At 46.6% G+C, this 14,014-nt stretch overlaps 1 protein-coding gene across 2 annotated transcripts in view; it reads right to left on the bottom strand.

Annotated features, from left to right (window-relative positions):
- The window catches only part of LOC119456311 (actin-binding LIM protein 3-like), a 277,883-nt gene that overhangs the window by 182,488 nt on the left and 81,381 nt on the right, over positions 1–14,014 (bottom strand). For both annotated transcript variants that reach the window (XM_037718012.2, XM_037718022.2), the window contains exon 7: positions 9,446–9,536. In XM_037718012.2, the coding sequence (XP_037573940.1) occupies positions 9,446–9,536 (91 nt within the window). The remainder of the gene's footprint in view (positions 1–9,445; positions 9,537–14,014) is intronic.

The following is a 14,014-nucleotide window of genomic DNA, read 5'->3' as shown; positions in this document are numbered from 1 at the left end:
AAACGCAAAACAGGATTGCTAGGACCTCTGGCTCGCCTTCACCAGAATCTTGTTCAGGACTGGTATTGTCAGAGCAGTGTGGAGTTGCCTGCCTTTGAACCATGCCGAGGCTTGGAGCTACATCCCAAGCTGTTGGAATTGTAGTCATGGCAGGGCAGCCAGATGTGATCCAGGTGTCATGTTGAAAGCTGCCCATCTTCCAATAGAACATTAATGGAAGAATTGCACTGCTCGGTGATGAAAGGACAGCGGGTAGCCACGGTGGGTCTGGACGGAAGTTCCCGAGTTTCCCTTGGTCACATCCAATTTTCTGCTTTAGCTGCTTCTGTAGTACCCTAGCCCTGAGGTGTGGGTGTAACAGGTTCAACGCAGTCTTCAGCTTCCGCCCCATCAACTCGTGACTTCATGCAGCATAGACCTATCGGTCAAGAGCCTGCTAGTAATCTGAGTGCATAGAGAGCCAGCCTTCCGCAACTTGCTTTTAACACTGCCCACTCACCTGCACCATTAGATGCACCCATATTCGCCTCACACCGTTTCTCTTGAGGAATGTTTCATACAGCTGACTGATGAATGCAGGCCCATTACCAGAAACCACTACCTCCAGGCAGGCCTTGGTTTGGGAACTTAGTTTGCATGCACGCAATAGAAAGCAGTCCCCACTTATAACGATATCAAGAAGAACGAAAAATGCAATCGTAACTGATCATCGCTGTATCTGGACTGCCGTAAAAACAAAAAAAAAAGCTGACGAACATACCTTTGTAGTTCCGAAACCAAATTTGCCACTTGTGCTAAAAAATAACGCTGTAGAAAGTAGGCTGTGAAAACTGAAACGTTTATTTATACCTCTAAACAGTGTGTCAGGCATTAGGCACGCCGGAATAGTCAGAAATCTGCACTTGCTTTCACAGGAGTTTCAGGTTCACAACCGCGGTGTGCATCGCGTCCAGCTGCTGTGCGAACACTGGCAGCAATAATTTAGCGTGCAGGAAATCAAGGAGCGACTTGGTCAACGACAGTGCACTTTGCGTGAACATTGGGGTTGTTTTAAAAAACGAGCAATTTTCAATTTCATCACCACTGCCGTTGCAGTCATCGCCTCCGTCGCACAACAATGCCGTCTGTCGCGACAACGATCGCCCCATCGGAGATCTCTTCGCAGAATGAGGCAGTGCTATCTGCACTTAGAAACTCCTCCATTGAAGCACCACCTCTTTCATTGTCAGTAGAGGCATGCTCTCAGAGCTCAATAATGTCAACGGCTTACACCGTATTGGTATCACCCATGGGGGGTTCCATTATGGCGCACAAAGCCCGCCGTTTCCGTTGATCGGCATGACCACTAGTTCCAGCCTTCATGATCACAGAGCTCCCAGTTTTCAGAATCGTTGATCTCAACTTAGCGAGCTCATACGTCTTCGAGTCTCACAAAATTTGCAGCTTCGTCTCAAGCGATACAGCTTTGGGCTTTGTCGGCACTACCCTCTACTAACTGGGCGGCCCGCTGCTACCGCGGCGCACTTCTGCGCTTGCTGAGAGAGGGAGAGAGATTGTAGAAAGGGCGGGCACTGCTTCACTTTACACTTTTTCTCTCGCTCTCCTCTGGCCACGCGGAGAACGATCGTGGCCAATGCAGACGTGAAGCAGCTGGTGCCATCTTGTGGCACACTGCGCTAACTTGCGATGCTCTCTGGCTTTTGTAATCAGCACGCGGCAGGACGCAGTGCGCGGTAATGGCGGCAGATACAAACTTGCGTAGGCAAAATACCCCCCCCTTTCGGCATCAATCAATTAAGGGGAAGTTAGCAACGCAAATGTCACTATTATTCTACATGGAAAACGCTGTCCAGAAGGCAAAATTTGTATCGTTATATCTGATATGCGGTGAATAACATTGTTATGCGTTTTTTTTTCTTCTCATAGCCTTAATGCATAAGCTGATGCTCTTGAGTCGACTCATCATTACAGCCGATATATGGTTATATGTGGTATCGTAATAAGTGGACTGCACTGTAGTTGCTTCAGAAGACGCTGTGAAGATTGGGAATACTTCCATCCAATTCGAGAATGCACCTACTGCAATAAAAAAACAGGTGTTCCTGTAAGGACCTACATAATCCACATGCAGCTGTGACCAAGGTTTTTCCAGATGTGGCCAGGGCATGACAGGTGCCGCTGGTGCCACTCTCTGGTGCTCCTGGTAACAGGGCACATTTGAATGGTTGCCATTATGTCGTTATCTAAGGCAAAGGCTACGATGACTCAAGGCGATGACTCCCTGCCTTCATTTTGGGCCCTCCTGGGTGACTCTCATGCAGCAAATGGAGAACTTCACCTTGCAAGGAGGTCGCCACAAAGACTGTTGCCCCACAACACACAGTGTCGTGTGTTGGTTGAGTGTTGAGTGTCGTGTGTTGGTTGAGTGTCACTTCTATTGGTTGAGTGTCCGAGTTCCCTCGGACACTCAACCAATAGAAGTGAGCCTCGTATGGTCTTCCATGTGATCCCTGGTTCAGCTGGATCATACTTACTTGGGCTCTTACTTTGGATGGCACTGGATCCCTAGCAGTGGCTGTAGCGACAGCATTTGGCGACAGCACCCAAACTCCAAGCCTAAAAATGTCAGCGGGGCAATTGGTAGGGGTAGCCAGCTTAACCCATGAGCATGGGCAATTTAGAAACCCAGCCTGGACCTCAGGATATAGCTGTACCCAGACAACAGCAGAGCCCACCTCAACACCCTTGGAGAGCAGCACTTTGGATTGCTTCAAAATGCCAGCCCTGCAAGTATTGTCTAAACTTTGCGACTCCAAAAACAAAGATCAATGCCTCCTTATCTAACTGGCTATAGTTTTTCTCCGCAGTGGCCAGGCTGCAAGAAGCAAATGCAACGGGGCACTCTTCTCCAGATGGTTCCCACTGAGTCAGAACTTCTATGCCGAGAGGAGATGCATCAGTGATTAGCACAGTTGACATTTTGGTATCAAAGTGCACCAATACCCCAGCAGAGGCCAACAGCTATTTCCTTTTCCGAAATGCGAGCTCTTTATCAGCCGCCCAGAGCCAAGGTGCTCCCGGCACCAACAGACTATTGAGAGGATGGAGCACCGCAGATAGGTTTGGCAAGGACTTTCTGTAAAAGTTAACCCAAGGTAACTGAATTTCCTTGACACCTCAAGGTGCAGGGACTTCCAGACCGGCCTCAGTTTTGGACAGGTTTGGACACAGACGAACCCGCACTAATGATATGGCCCAAGTTCTAGTTTCAAGAATTGACACTTAATTAACTTCAGTCGCAGTCCCACGATTTTCAGGCGGTATGATACTCAGCACACATTTGCCCAATGCTCTTTTATTGGCTCCTGTGATCTGAACAATGACTTATCACAATGTAATTTGGTGGAGGCCATGCAGAAGATTTTCCATCTCACTGAAGTAGAGCTGGTGCTGACGAAACACTGAACGGCAGCATTGTGTATTGGTACAAGCCTCGCGGTTTGTTGATGGTGACCAGCTTTTGACACTTCACCTAGTAGGACCTGCTGGTAGGCGTTTTGCAAATCGTGCTTTGTAAACTTCTCGTGCCCTGTCAGCCTCGCAAAAAGTTCAATCCTGGGAATGGGGTACATCTCTGTCACTGGGTTTATGGTCGTCTTGAAGTCGCTGCACATCCAACCATCATGGTTCAATGCAGTAACAATGGGCGCAGCCCACTTCACGGATTCAACAACTCTTCTTCCAACTCCATCCTTTGCAGTACCCAATCATGCAAAGCTCTCTATCAGCCATGCCCTAATAAAACGCAGCTTTGCCTCCTTCTGCAAGTGGCAACACCATAAAATGAGCCCAACTGCTCAGAGAAAACTTCGCAACATTGACTCTTCTGCAGACTTCACAATGTTGACTGCCTCTGGCTGGACTATCGATACCTAGCTCGAAAGACTTCATCCGGTTTCTTCTGAACAGCGTAGGACATGGCCCATCCCCAACAAACAGCAGCAGCTGACGCTCACTGTTGCCAAGTTTGACAGCTGCTTGCAACTTTTCTAGGACAGATTTCATGACGCCGAAAAAAACTCCTCAGCCACACACTCGATGGCTCCAACGACGTTCATGGAACAAGCTTGGTGAGCTTGCCCTCATCAACAGTTGATACACTGGCACCGGTATCTAATTCCACATCAAGCGACATGCTGTTCACTACCACTTCAATGCGCATTGGCTCTGAACTGGTCGTTTTCAAACTGTCCATAGATCAAAAACTTCGTGCTCCTCACAACACGGGTCAAGCAGGTTGTCTACACTGTATGCATGACTTGATCCACTACGAGCGTTTCTTCTGAATGAACATTGAGAACTCTTGCCAGGTGCCCTTTCTGGCCACAGTTGTGACAGATGGTGCTCCCGTGCTTGCACAGACGTGCCAGATGGCCTCCTCAGCGATGAAAACAGCACCAGTTGTCATTTTGACTCGATCGCTTGCTCTGGAGCTTCATCAGGTAGTACCCGAGCTTGCCGTCTGATCAATGCACGTGGATTGTCACGCGCAGACTCCATGGCTATAACGGTGTTCTTTGCTGTTTTGAAGTTCAAAACTGGCTGGCATGCTGACATTTGATGTGCTCTGCCAGTCCAGTTCGTTAGTCATCCTCGTCACCACTTGTGATAACTGCGCAGTCCCCCGTCACGCTGGCCATCGAACTGAAAAAAATGCACGCAGTTCAGCGGGTTTCACCCAAGCTGGGTCAAGTGCGCTGCATTTATTCCCTTGAACTGTGGCGCTCCTTGGGTACCAGAACAACAACTAATCTTATCACAAACAACTGTATGGGGACAATGGCAGCGTGACGACGGCATGACAGGAATCGAATGACCAAGCTGGAGCAACGACGATGGAACGACCGCGACAGCACCACAACGATGGTATGACAACTAATGCACGACGGCAATCCCATGATGACGAGAGTCCTATGATGAAACTAGAATCGCGAAGATGCAACAACAACTATATCAACACCCCGAACACATACCTAGTGGCCCAAGCTAGTAGTGGACTTGGGCCACTGGGTTGGCATAAAAAGCTACATAAATACACTTGAAAGTGCCTAAAATGGGCAATGAATGCAAATTGCATTAAATTTATTTTCAATGCATTTTTCTTTTGGATAAAGGTCAAACATGTTAAATGGAGGGGCCCTCGTGTTGAAAGGAAGAAATTGTCAACTACTTGACTGTATAGCACGGAGCTACAAAGGAAACACAAGTTCAAGCCCTGGAACAAGACAAATTTTTCCTCAACTGCGAAGCTTGTTTTCTGAGAAATGCATATAAATTTTCTTTGCAGCTCCATGGCACATGGATGACTCCCTTCCTTCACCTTTTGAGGGCTTCCACAGAACTAATATGGCCTTTGTGTTCATTACTTTCTGGCACTATGCGGCTCACTGGGAATTAACATAAACAATCACATCTCGACACTATGAAGAAATTCATGAAATGAAGCTGAATAAAGCTATAGAAATTGCTCTGATGATGTGAGAACATGGCTGCACATAGGCAGTACCCTATCATGTCACCAAGTTATATTTAATGGAGATAGGAAAGCTTCTAGTGTCAGTGTATTATGAAGTGTTGAAAGCAAACACACCAGCTTATATAAATTTACATTCCTGCCATGTTTATTGGCCGAGTTCTTGCATTGTATGTTGCAATGGCTCACCGAGAATCAGAAGTGCGATGAAATGGCTAGCGGTGTGAGCAGACACTTATCCCGTTAGCTATATATTGCCATACAACTATTTCATAAATGTAGTATGTCTGTTCATATCACCCTAACGCATGAGCATATTGAACAGAGGATGTAATATTTCTTTTTTACCTGTTTATTTGTCAGCAACAACTGCAGTTTACACAGTTAAATCTGTCTCTGTAACAAAGAATCCCTCAGTGGATGATATGTTCACACTGACTCAGAACTGGATCATGCTTCGTGTAGGCTCAAGGGCTGGGTACAAGCAGGCTTGAAACCACAGGGCCTGGCTTGGGCAGGAAGTGCATGGCACTTTCAGGCTCGAGCTGGGCCAGAAAAAACGACTCAAGCAGTGCTCTACTCATGCCCCTTGCCACCAGAGGTTGGCTGTCCCACACAGCTTAGTTGTCCAGCGGCTGAGCTTGCCTTATGCGCTAAATTTCGCCCCATGACAGGAACATGCTAAATAACCCAAATGGAGCACACATTAGCAGAATAGAAGCAAATTCTAAGAGTCACGTCTGCTCATGCACAGCCAGCAATACGTTCGATTTGTTACAAATATTTACGTCACCTGAAATATCAAAACATTTCCATTACTTCGTCTCCTAATCAAATACAATTAAATATAGAATGGTAGGTCGGTATTCAAAATTTTCTAATGCAGAATAACAGTGGCATATTGCAGAACTATGGCACCACCTCTTTTAATGTTTGTGCAATATGCAAGAGCATTTTCCAGGAGTACAGAAATTCTAGCACAATGAATCTGTGGCATTCTTGACATTTCACTGACACATACAAGTAGCGACACACTGAGGTACCCTATCATGTAGACATATTAACCCCCACAGCGTCACGCTATTATCCTTAATTCTGATCAAAAAGGCCAGATTTTTTTATTGTGGATTTTTTAATGAGAAACACTGCAGACGAAGTGTTTATTCAGCATCTGAAGTATTACTGCACAACTGAAACTTAAAGGGCCCCTTACGAGGCCATATAGCGAATTTCGGTAATACGCTGGAAACAGGTGCGTGCCCTCTAGGGAGCGTTCTACCTCAAAAATTTTTCAAATTGGTTTATTAATAGCTGAGATAGAAATATTCCAGTGCCGCGAACACATGAATACAGGAGCCGAGCGTCCTCGTCAACACAGACCCTTCACTTGTCGCGTCTAGCCTCCGCAAGCAAAATTCTCCCCCCCCCCCCCCCCCCTGCCCTGCATTCTCCCATACCAGAGCTGGAGGATCGCAGGACGCATGTCGGGAGCCCCGCCTTTTTTTTTTGTCCCCCTCACGTTTTTGTTGCGCGGCACACTTCCGCTGATGGTGGCACGCGCAAGCTGTTGCATTTCTCTTGTTTCGCGCAGCGCACCATTTTGAGCGCTGTGCACGAGAACACCTGACTAGCGGTATAAGTCACTGCTACACAAACACTGAGGCAGACGCAAGCGCATCACAGAGCATGATCGCACGCTGGAACACGGTAGAAAATAACACAGTTTCGATATCAGCGCGCACAACTGCACTACGTGAGAACAAGCAGACGAAACGGAAGTACATCTCCCTTGCTGCGGCGGTGCGAAGTAAAACAAAAACACAAACATTCAGTTTGTGTGTTTTATTATTTCTCGAAACTTTAATTGGTCTATTGAAGCAACATATTACACAAATACCAGATGTTGCCTTGAATAACTCTTTAAAGTCGCATGTCACTATGAGCAACGTCACGGCACATACATGTACGTAGGCGCACATGCTGATATACGTAATCCCCTCGTCTTGGAGCGCGGCACCAGCAAGGAGAAGGGCGAACAGCGTTTAGGTTGAAATTTTAGCTCTTTTCGCGGCATAGCAATGCAATATTTAGCAAACACGATCGCTAGCACACATTGTATACACTGCACTTGTCAGCTCAACATGACCAGACCTAGTGAGGGGCCTTTAAGGAAGATGCTACTCGAAAAAAAAAAAAAAGTTTATTTGTACTTGCGGTTTGAAAATTGAGCCAATTAGAGAGTTCTTCAAGCAGATTTAGATTATGTCATTAGTTTTTGCCGAGCCACTACAAGCCTTGAGTTATGTCCTACACAACAGCAAAATATAGTCATCTTTGCAGGCACTTGTGTATTTAATTTTCACAAAAATTATCGTGCTGTAGCTTATTTAGCTCTTTGTAGACTGCAAAGTGCTGATATCTATCCAAACAACAAGTACAATTATTGGAATTGTGCAAAAAAGGATTAGTACACTTCAACTAATTTTCACAATCCCATGAAAAAACCCTGTGCACTTATAATTGTCCTATAATAACGAAATTTGGCTTACATATTCTTGAAGATATGTAGAATGCTGAGATTTACTTGAAATTGCAATATCTCTCCGCAGCAGTTACGAAAGTACATGTTATATTTGATGGGATCGTGAAAAAAATTAAGGTGTCCCAATTTTTTTTTTTTTTTTTGCATAATTCCAGTAATTGTACGTGCTGTTTGGATAGATATTGGCACTCTGGCCTACAACGAGCGTGATGCTTTGTGAAAATTTTATACACAAGGAGACAGAGAGAGAGAATAAACTTTAATCCAAAGATCATGCGAGCGTAGGTAGCTGCTCCGTTCTGATGTGGGTGGTCCCCTCAGTCCACACGAGTCCAGCGGCCTTAGCTGCCCTTCTCGCTCGATTGACCAGGTTGAGCTGGTCCGTCAAGTCGGAGCTGGACAGCGCTGCCTCCATTGCCGTGTGGTGGGGTGTGTTATGGGTGTGAGCTGTGGTGTGTTTGCGCAAGCCTATACCATGTGGTAAAGTGCTGCACATTGATCACAGTGTGGACATTTATAGGAATACAGCGCAGGGTGTATGGCGTGGTAAAGACTCAAATGTGGATATGTGTTTGTTTGGAGTTTTCGCCATATTACGTATACACAAGGAAGTGCCCGCAAAGATCACTATCTTGCCGTTGTGTAGGACATAACTAAAAATATAGCAGCTACACAAAAACTCTATGAACAGCAGCATTTTCAAATCTCTAGGACAAAAAAAAAAGAGGGTTGTTTCAAGGAGCATCTCCAATTAACAGCACTGTACCATATATGCGTGCCTGCAGAGTAAACTGAGTTCTCCAATGGGTCACCCATGTCCTTCAGGTCAAGCATCTTACCTAGAAACAGTACAAATGGACAGTGAGGCGCGTATGCAATGCAGGGGCTTTCTTTACATTGAGTTCACACCACTGCCTTGCGATGTCAGTCACCAAAAGCTCCACCCTGAGAAGATCCCTCAGAAGATGTGCCGAGTGCATAGACAATCTCTGTGTCTTCTTCACTCAAAGAGCAGCACACTTTATCTTGGGAAACACTCAATTCATCACTGAAGTGCGCTTTTCTTTTTCGCAAAAAAGCCAACAAAGCTAGAGCTTCCAGCAGCACCATTTTTAAAGACCCCAGTTGCCAACTTCCTCCAAAATAAGTAAATTAGCTCGCACTGCCATCTACAAGAAGCATAAGAAAGCACTGGAAGAAACCAGCTCATCCATGGCCGTTTTTATTAGAAACGCATAGATGAACCCAGCTCCTCCAATGCACAGAAAGGGCACTGATGGTACCAAGGCTCTGAAAATGCAGCTTCACTTGTCCATCTCAACTCTCTTCCAATACCAGAGGCACTAGAGACAAGAAGAAACCAGACACACCTTGCAGGTACATTTCCTCGCCATCCCCAAAGGGGTCTCCACATTTCGAACATCGAGCACATGTGGGATGAAAGTGGTGGTTTTCCCCAGCCTGGAACAGACGAGCCACCGTTAATGCTGGCCGGAGGAGCCAGCCACATATTTAAGACTTGTTGATGCCACAGGCACAACCTCAGTGCACCTGAACCAAAACTGAGAAGCAGTGGGCTAAGAAAACAGGCTCACAGGAAACAGTGGCATATGGTCAGTGCAGACAGAACAATGCAAATTTGTATGCTGCTGTTGTGATCAATGGCCCTTTCTCAAATGAACAACACTGGAAGGAAATAGATCATGAAGCTATTTGTGCATGGAAGGCCTCTACTGATTTTAGAATACCTGACGCAGTGGCGCAAACACTTCTTTCTGGGGTTTGACGTGCCAAAACCAGTTCCGATTATGAGGCACGCCGTAGTGGAGGGCTCCGGATTAATTTTGACCACCTGGGGTTCTTTAACGTGCACTACAACGCAAGCACACGGGCGTTTTTGCATTTCGCCTCCATCGAAATGCGGCCGCCGCGGCCGGGATTCGATCCCGCTACCTGGTGCTCAGCAGCGCAACGCCTTAGCTGACTGAGCCACCCCGGCGGGTGGCACAAACACTTGACAACCTCCATGTACAACACAAATGAATGGCATCACTTAGGCAATCTACAATAGCATAGTTTTTAAATCACAAGCGAAGTGTAGCGTAGACTGGGAACAACGACCATGAGGGGGCACAAAAGAATACACACACATAGCGCTACGTGCGTGTATTGTATTCTTTAGTGCCTTCTCGTGTCCTTGTTCTCTGTCCACGCTACAACTCACATTTCAAGATGAACAACCAACAAGCCCACATCACCACTTTCATTTAAATAACATTATCAATTCTTGGCACCTTTAAGACAGTGGAACATTGGCAGAGAAATTTGAAGCTTCCTGCTGTCGTATTTTTTAAAAAACACTCCCAGGTCTCTCCCGGTCGCGCTATTTTATCTCTTTTTCCCTATCGCGAGGAGAATGTCCTCCTCGCCCTTCGGATACCTTCCCTTTTCCCGCGAGGGTACGCGAGAGGCGAGCGAGAACCGGGAGAGTGCGAAAAGTCTCTCTCTCATGTCTGCGCCAGCTCCCACGATGCGTCCGCAACGTGTGCACGAGACGACGGAAATACACGGGAGAAAATGGGTGCGTGTGCTCCCCACATAGTGTACAGATTGTACATGTCATTCATGTCACTTCTGCCAGCCCTATTTCCCATGGTGTGAGTGTCACCAATCGCTGCAGGTGGTCGAAGTCAAGCTTCCTGTAGGCATGAAGAAGCCTAGCGTGGGGTTCACGGGCATAGTATGTTTTGAAAGTTTACAGACAGATAGCGTGGTGGTCACAGGAGCTTAAGCCTGCTATAACAGTGCACTTGCAGACGAATGCGGGAGCAGACATAAAACAAAGGTCAAGGTACGATGTGGCACCAGTATAAGACGTGTATATTGGCTCAGTGCAGAGTTGCATAAATCTGGCTGCGTCAATCATCTCGAGGAGAGAGTCCAATATAGAGTCTTTGGAGTTTGAAGAAGATGGGTCAGTCCAGTCAATGTGGGCTTTGAAGTCTCCGAGAATAAATACATTACGAAAAGCAGACAGTATTGGAGCAATGCATTCAGTTAAGCACCAGAGCAGGTTGTATGATTCTGCTCGCTGGGCAGGATGGCAGTAAACAAATGCCACAAAACATTTCTGCCTCTTCAGAAATATCTCAATACACAAGCATCCAAGGTCCTCAATTTCGAGGTCGTCATGTCGCCGACAGGACAAGTTGGGTGCCAAGACAGATGTCAACTTGATGTTTGTTGCTGAGGCAAACTAGATGTGGGAGTAGCAGGATAAGTCTGCCAGATTTCTTTCTTAGATGATGCCAGGGCAAAGCATATACTTTATGTTCCACTTGGAGACGGTAATATATATATAGAATATACCTGCCAATTTAAATGGTGATTCTATCATTAGTTTCTGAGAAAATGAACAGTGAAATCCGAAACTATCTAAATTTGGTACATATTTACTGAAGCTATTCTACGTTCTGTGGTGAAAGAAATACTCAAAGAGCTGAATGCCACAAAATTTTAATGTATGCAGCAGTTTGTACGCTAGAACACTGAAATCAAGGCGAGCCATTTATCCTACCATCCCCCCTTAGAACACCTAGGTCTTATTATGTAGAGACCTTTAACCCTTTAACTGCCACTACCAAGATAACTCGTGAAACCACCCACGCGCACCCCCTGCAACTCCCGAGTATACTCGTGTTGCTTTTTAAGCTCACTCCCTGCCACTCCCAAGACAACTCGTGCAAAAAAAAAATTGCGTTCATGTCCCGCTATCTATGGAGAGGTCACCTAAATACATAGAACTTGTAAATTAAATTTTAGACAACAGATGGAGCGCACGTGTTTACACCCACGTCGCTTCGTCTCGGCAGAGCACAGCAGCCATGGCGAGTCAGCGCGCCACGTGCGTCCGCGCTTTGACGGACGAAGAAATTCAAGAACTGCTGATGAATACCTTTACATGTCCTGTGGAGTATCATGGTGCATAACTAGCATGAAATTTCAACTGAACCAACATGAAAAAATACCCGGCAGGGGTTGAGGAGCAGTCAGAAAAAAACGCGGCAGTGAAAGGGTTAAAGGCCAGAACTCACATGTGCTTGTCACCGCGCATGAAACACGCCTTGCGCAGGAATGGCAGTTTGCATCAGCGACACACACCAGCACGCGTTCACTTGGCTCACTCATAGACTCCTTAGCAGACGCTGTTTCATACTTCGTTATGACAGTCATGTTGACAGTGCTTCAAAATGCTTCAGTATTTATTAGCCTAATTGTTTTATCTTTGAAGCTGTCAGATTGGCACTTTCATTACAAAAATCTGGTTCAGGGAGTGTTTATTTTTCCGTGCCGTAGTTGCGTAGGCAGGCACGTGGGGACACAAGGTAGCCCGAGTGCCAATAACTATCTGGAACTGATCTCTGTGCTCGTGCATGAGCTGTGCCGCACTGGTGGTCTGCGCATTCGTGGGCACGCAGACACAAGCTTGTGCGCATTGGCAAGTGTACGTGTGGTCTGGCCTTAAAGCATTTTGTGTGGCAGAGGGAGGGGCAGTGATATAATGTGCATTAGTAATTAGGGTTAATTCTTTTTTTCTCTCGGTTTCAATCGTACGTGAGTTTTAAATGTGCTATAGTATACACATTCTGTTTCACTTGAATTCATTTTACATATACAGTGTAGACCACTTATAATGTAAGTCGCCAGAGTCGTGAATATCTGCACTATAAGCGGTACCGCATTATAACCAAAACAACGATTTTCAAGCCCTGCACGTATGCAAAACATGTAGACCAAGCAGCCGTGCGTATCCGAGAATCGAAGCGTGTGACTGGGAAGTTTGCATCCGTTTAAATTTACGAACGTCGAAAGGTTAATGTCCAAGTACCCACGATCTTCACATGAAGCAGACAAAGTAATAATTTTTTTTAAATGTCTCAGTTTCGCCCGAAAGGTAAAGCATCAATTGCAATAGTAAATAAGTAGAGAGCTATAAGGAGTAGAGATAGTAGTTTTATCGGCTGCATAATCTTGACACATTCCCTTACTAACTGCATTAACAAGCATGGTGTCAACGCGCACAAGCAAACATGAATAGACTCAATGACCGCAGACAACCACTGTCAAAACGCGGGCGTCGGGAAACGCGGCCGCCGCAGCGAGTGGAGGTTCGTACAGTCTATCGCTACAACAAAAACTGAGCGGCTTAAGCACAGTGCATACAAAGGTCAGAGCTGGGTGGAAATCGCTTTCAAGATACAGTGCGCGTGACAACATCGACAGCCGGCACAGGCGCGAATGCATTTATTGGCAGAGTACAAGCCGCCCCCCCCCTCCCTCCCTCCGTTCCCGCTTTGCTCCTTTTGCATGGGAGATTGCGTCGACAGTTTCCCTTGTGCCCGGTTGCAAGATACACATTTGGTGCCGCAGCACAGCGTCGCCCACCATCCCTCCCTCCCATACCCCCACGGCCTTTTGCGCAATGGAAGTCGCGTTCTCTCTCCGTGAAGGCGTTCTCTCTCCGTGAAGGCGCGCATTCTCCGTGAAGGCGCGCATTCTCCGTGAAGGCGCGCATTCTCCGTGAAGGCGCGCATTCTCCGTGAAGGCGCGCATTCTCCGCGCGCCTTCAAAAGCGTGCTCGCTACGGCCCTTGTCAGCGAGATTTTTCCGCGGAAGCCGCATTATAACCGCTATTTTGTCACGCGGCTGCACTGTAAGCGGTATGCGTATACATGGAGTGCTATGGGAAAATTAACGGGAGTCTGAATAGACCATACTATATCCGGTCCTGCACTATAAGCGGTTACGTGTTAAGTGGTCTATACTGTACAGTGAGCCACATGCACACGTCAGACCGAGCTTAGCAGCTAAGTAAGCTCTACTTCACTCTCCTTAACTTCAAATGTTTCTGGCGCTCCCTTTGAAGAGCCTTGACCTTG

The sequence above is a fragment of the Dermacentor silvarum genome, chromosome 1, assembly GCF_013339745.2.
Source record: "Dermacentor silvarum isolate Dsil-2018 chromosome 1, BIME_Dsil_1.4, whole genome shotgun sequence".
NCBI lineage: Eukaryota > Metazoa > Arthropoda > Arachnida > Ixodida > Ixodidae > Dermacentor > Dermacentor silvarum.
Note: the sequence above shows the minus strand (reverse complement) of the source record. Positions and strands in the feature narration are given on the sequence as shown.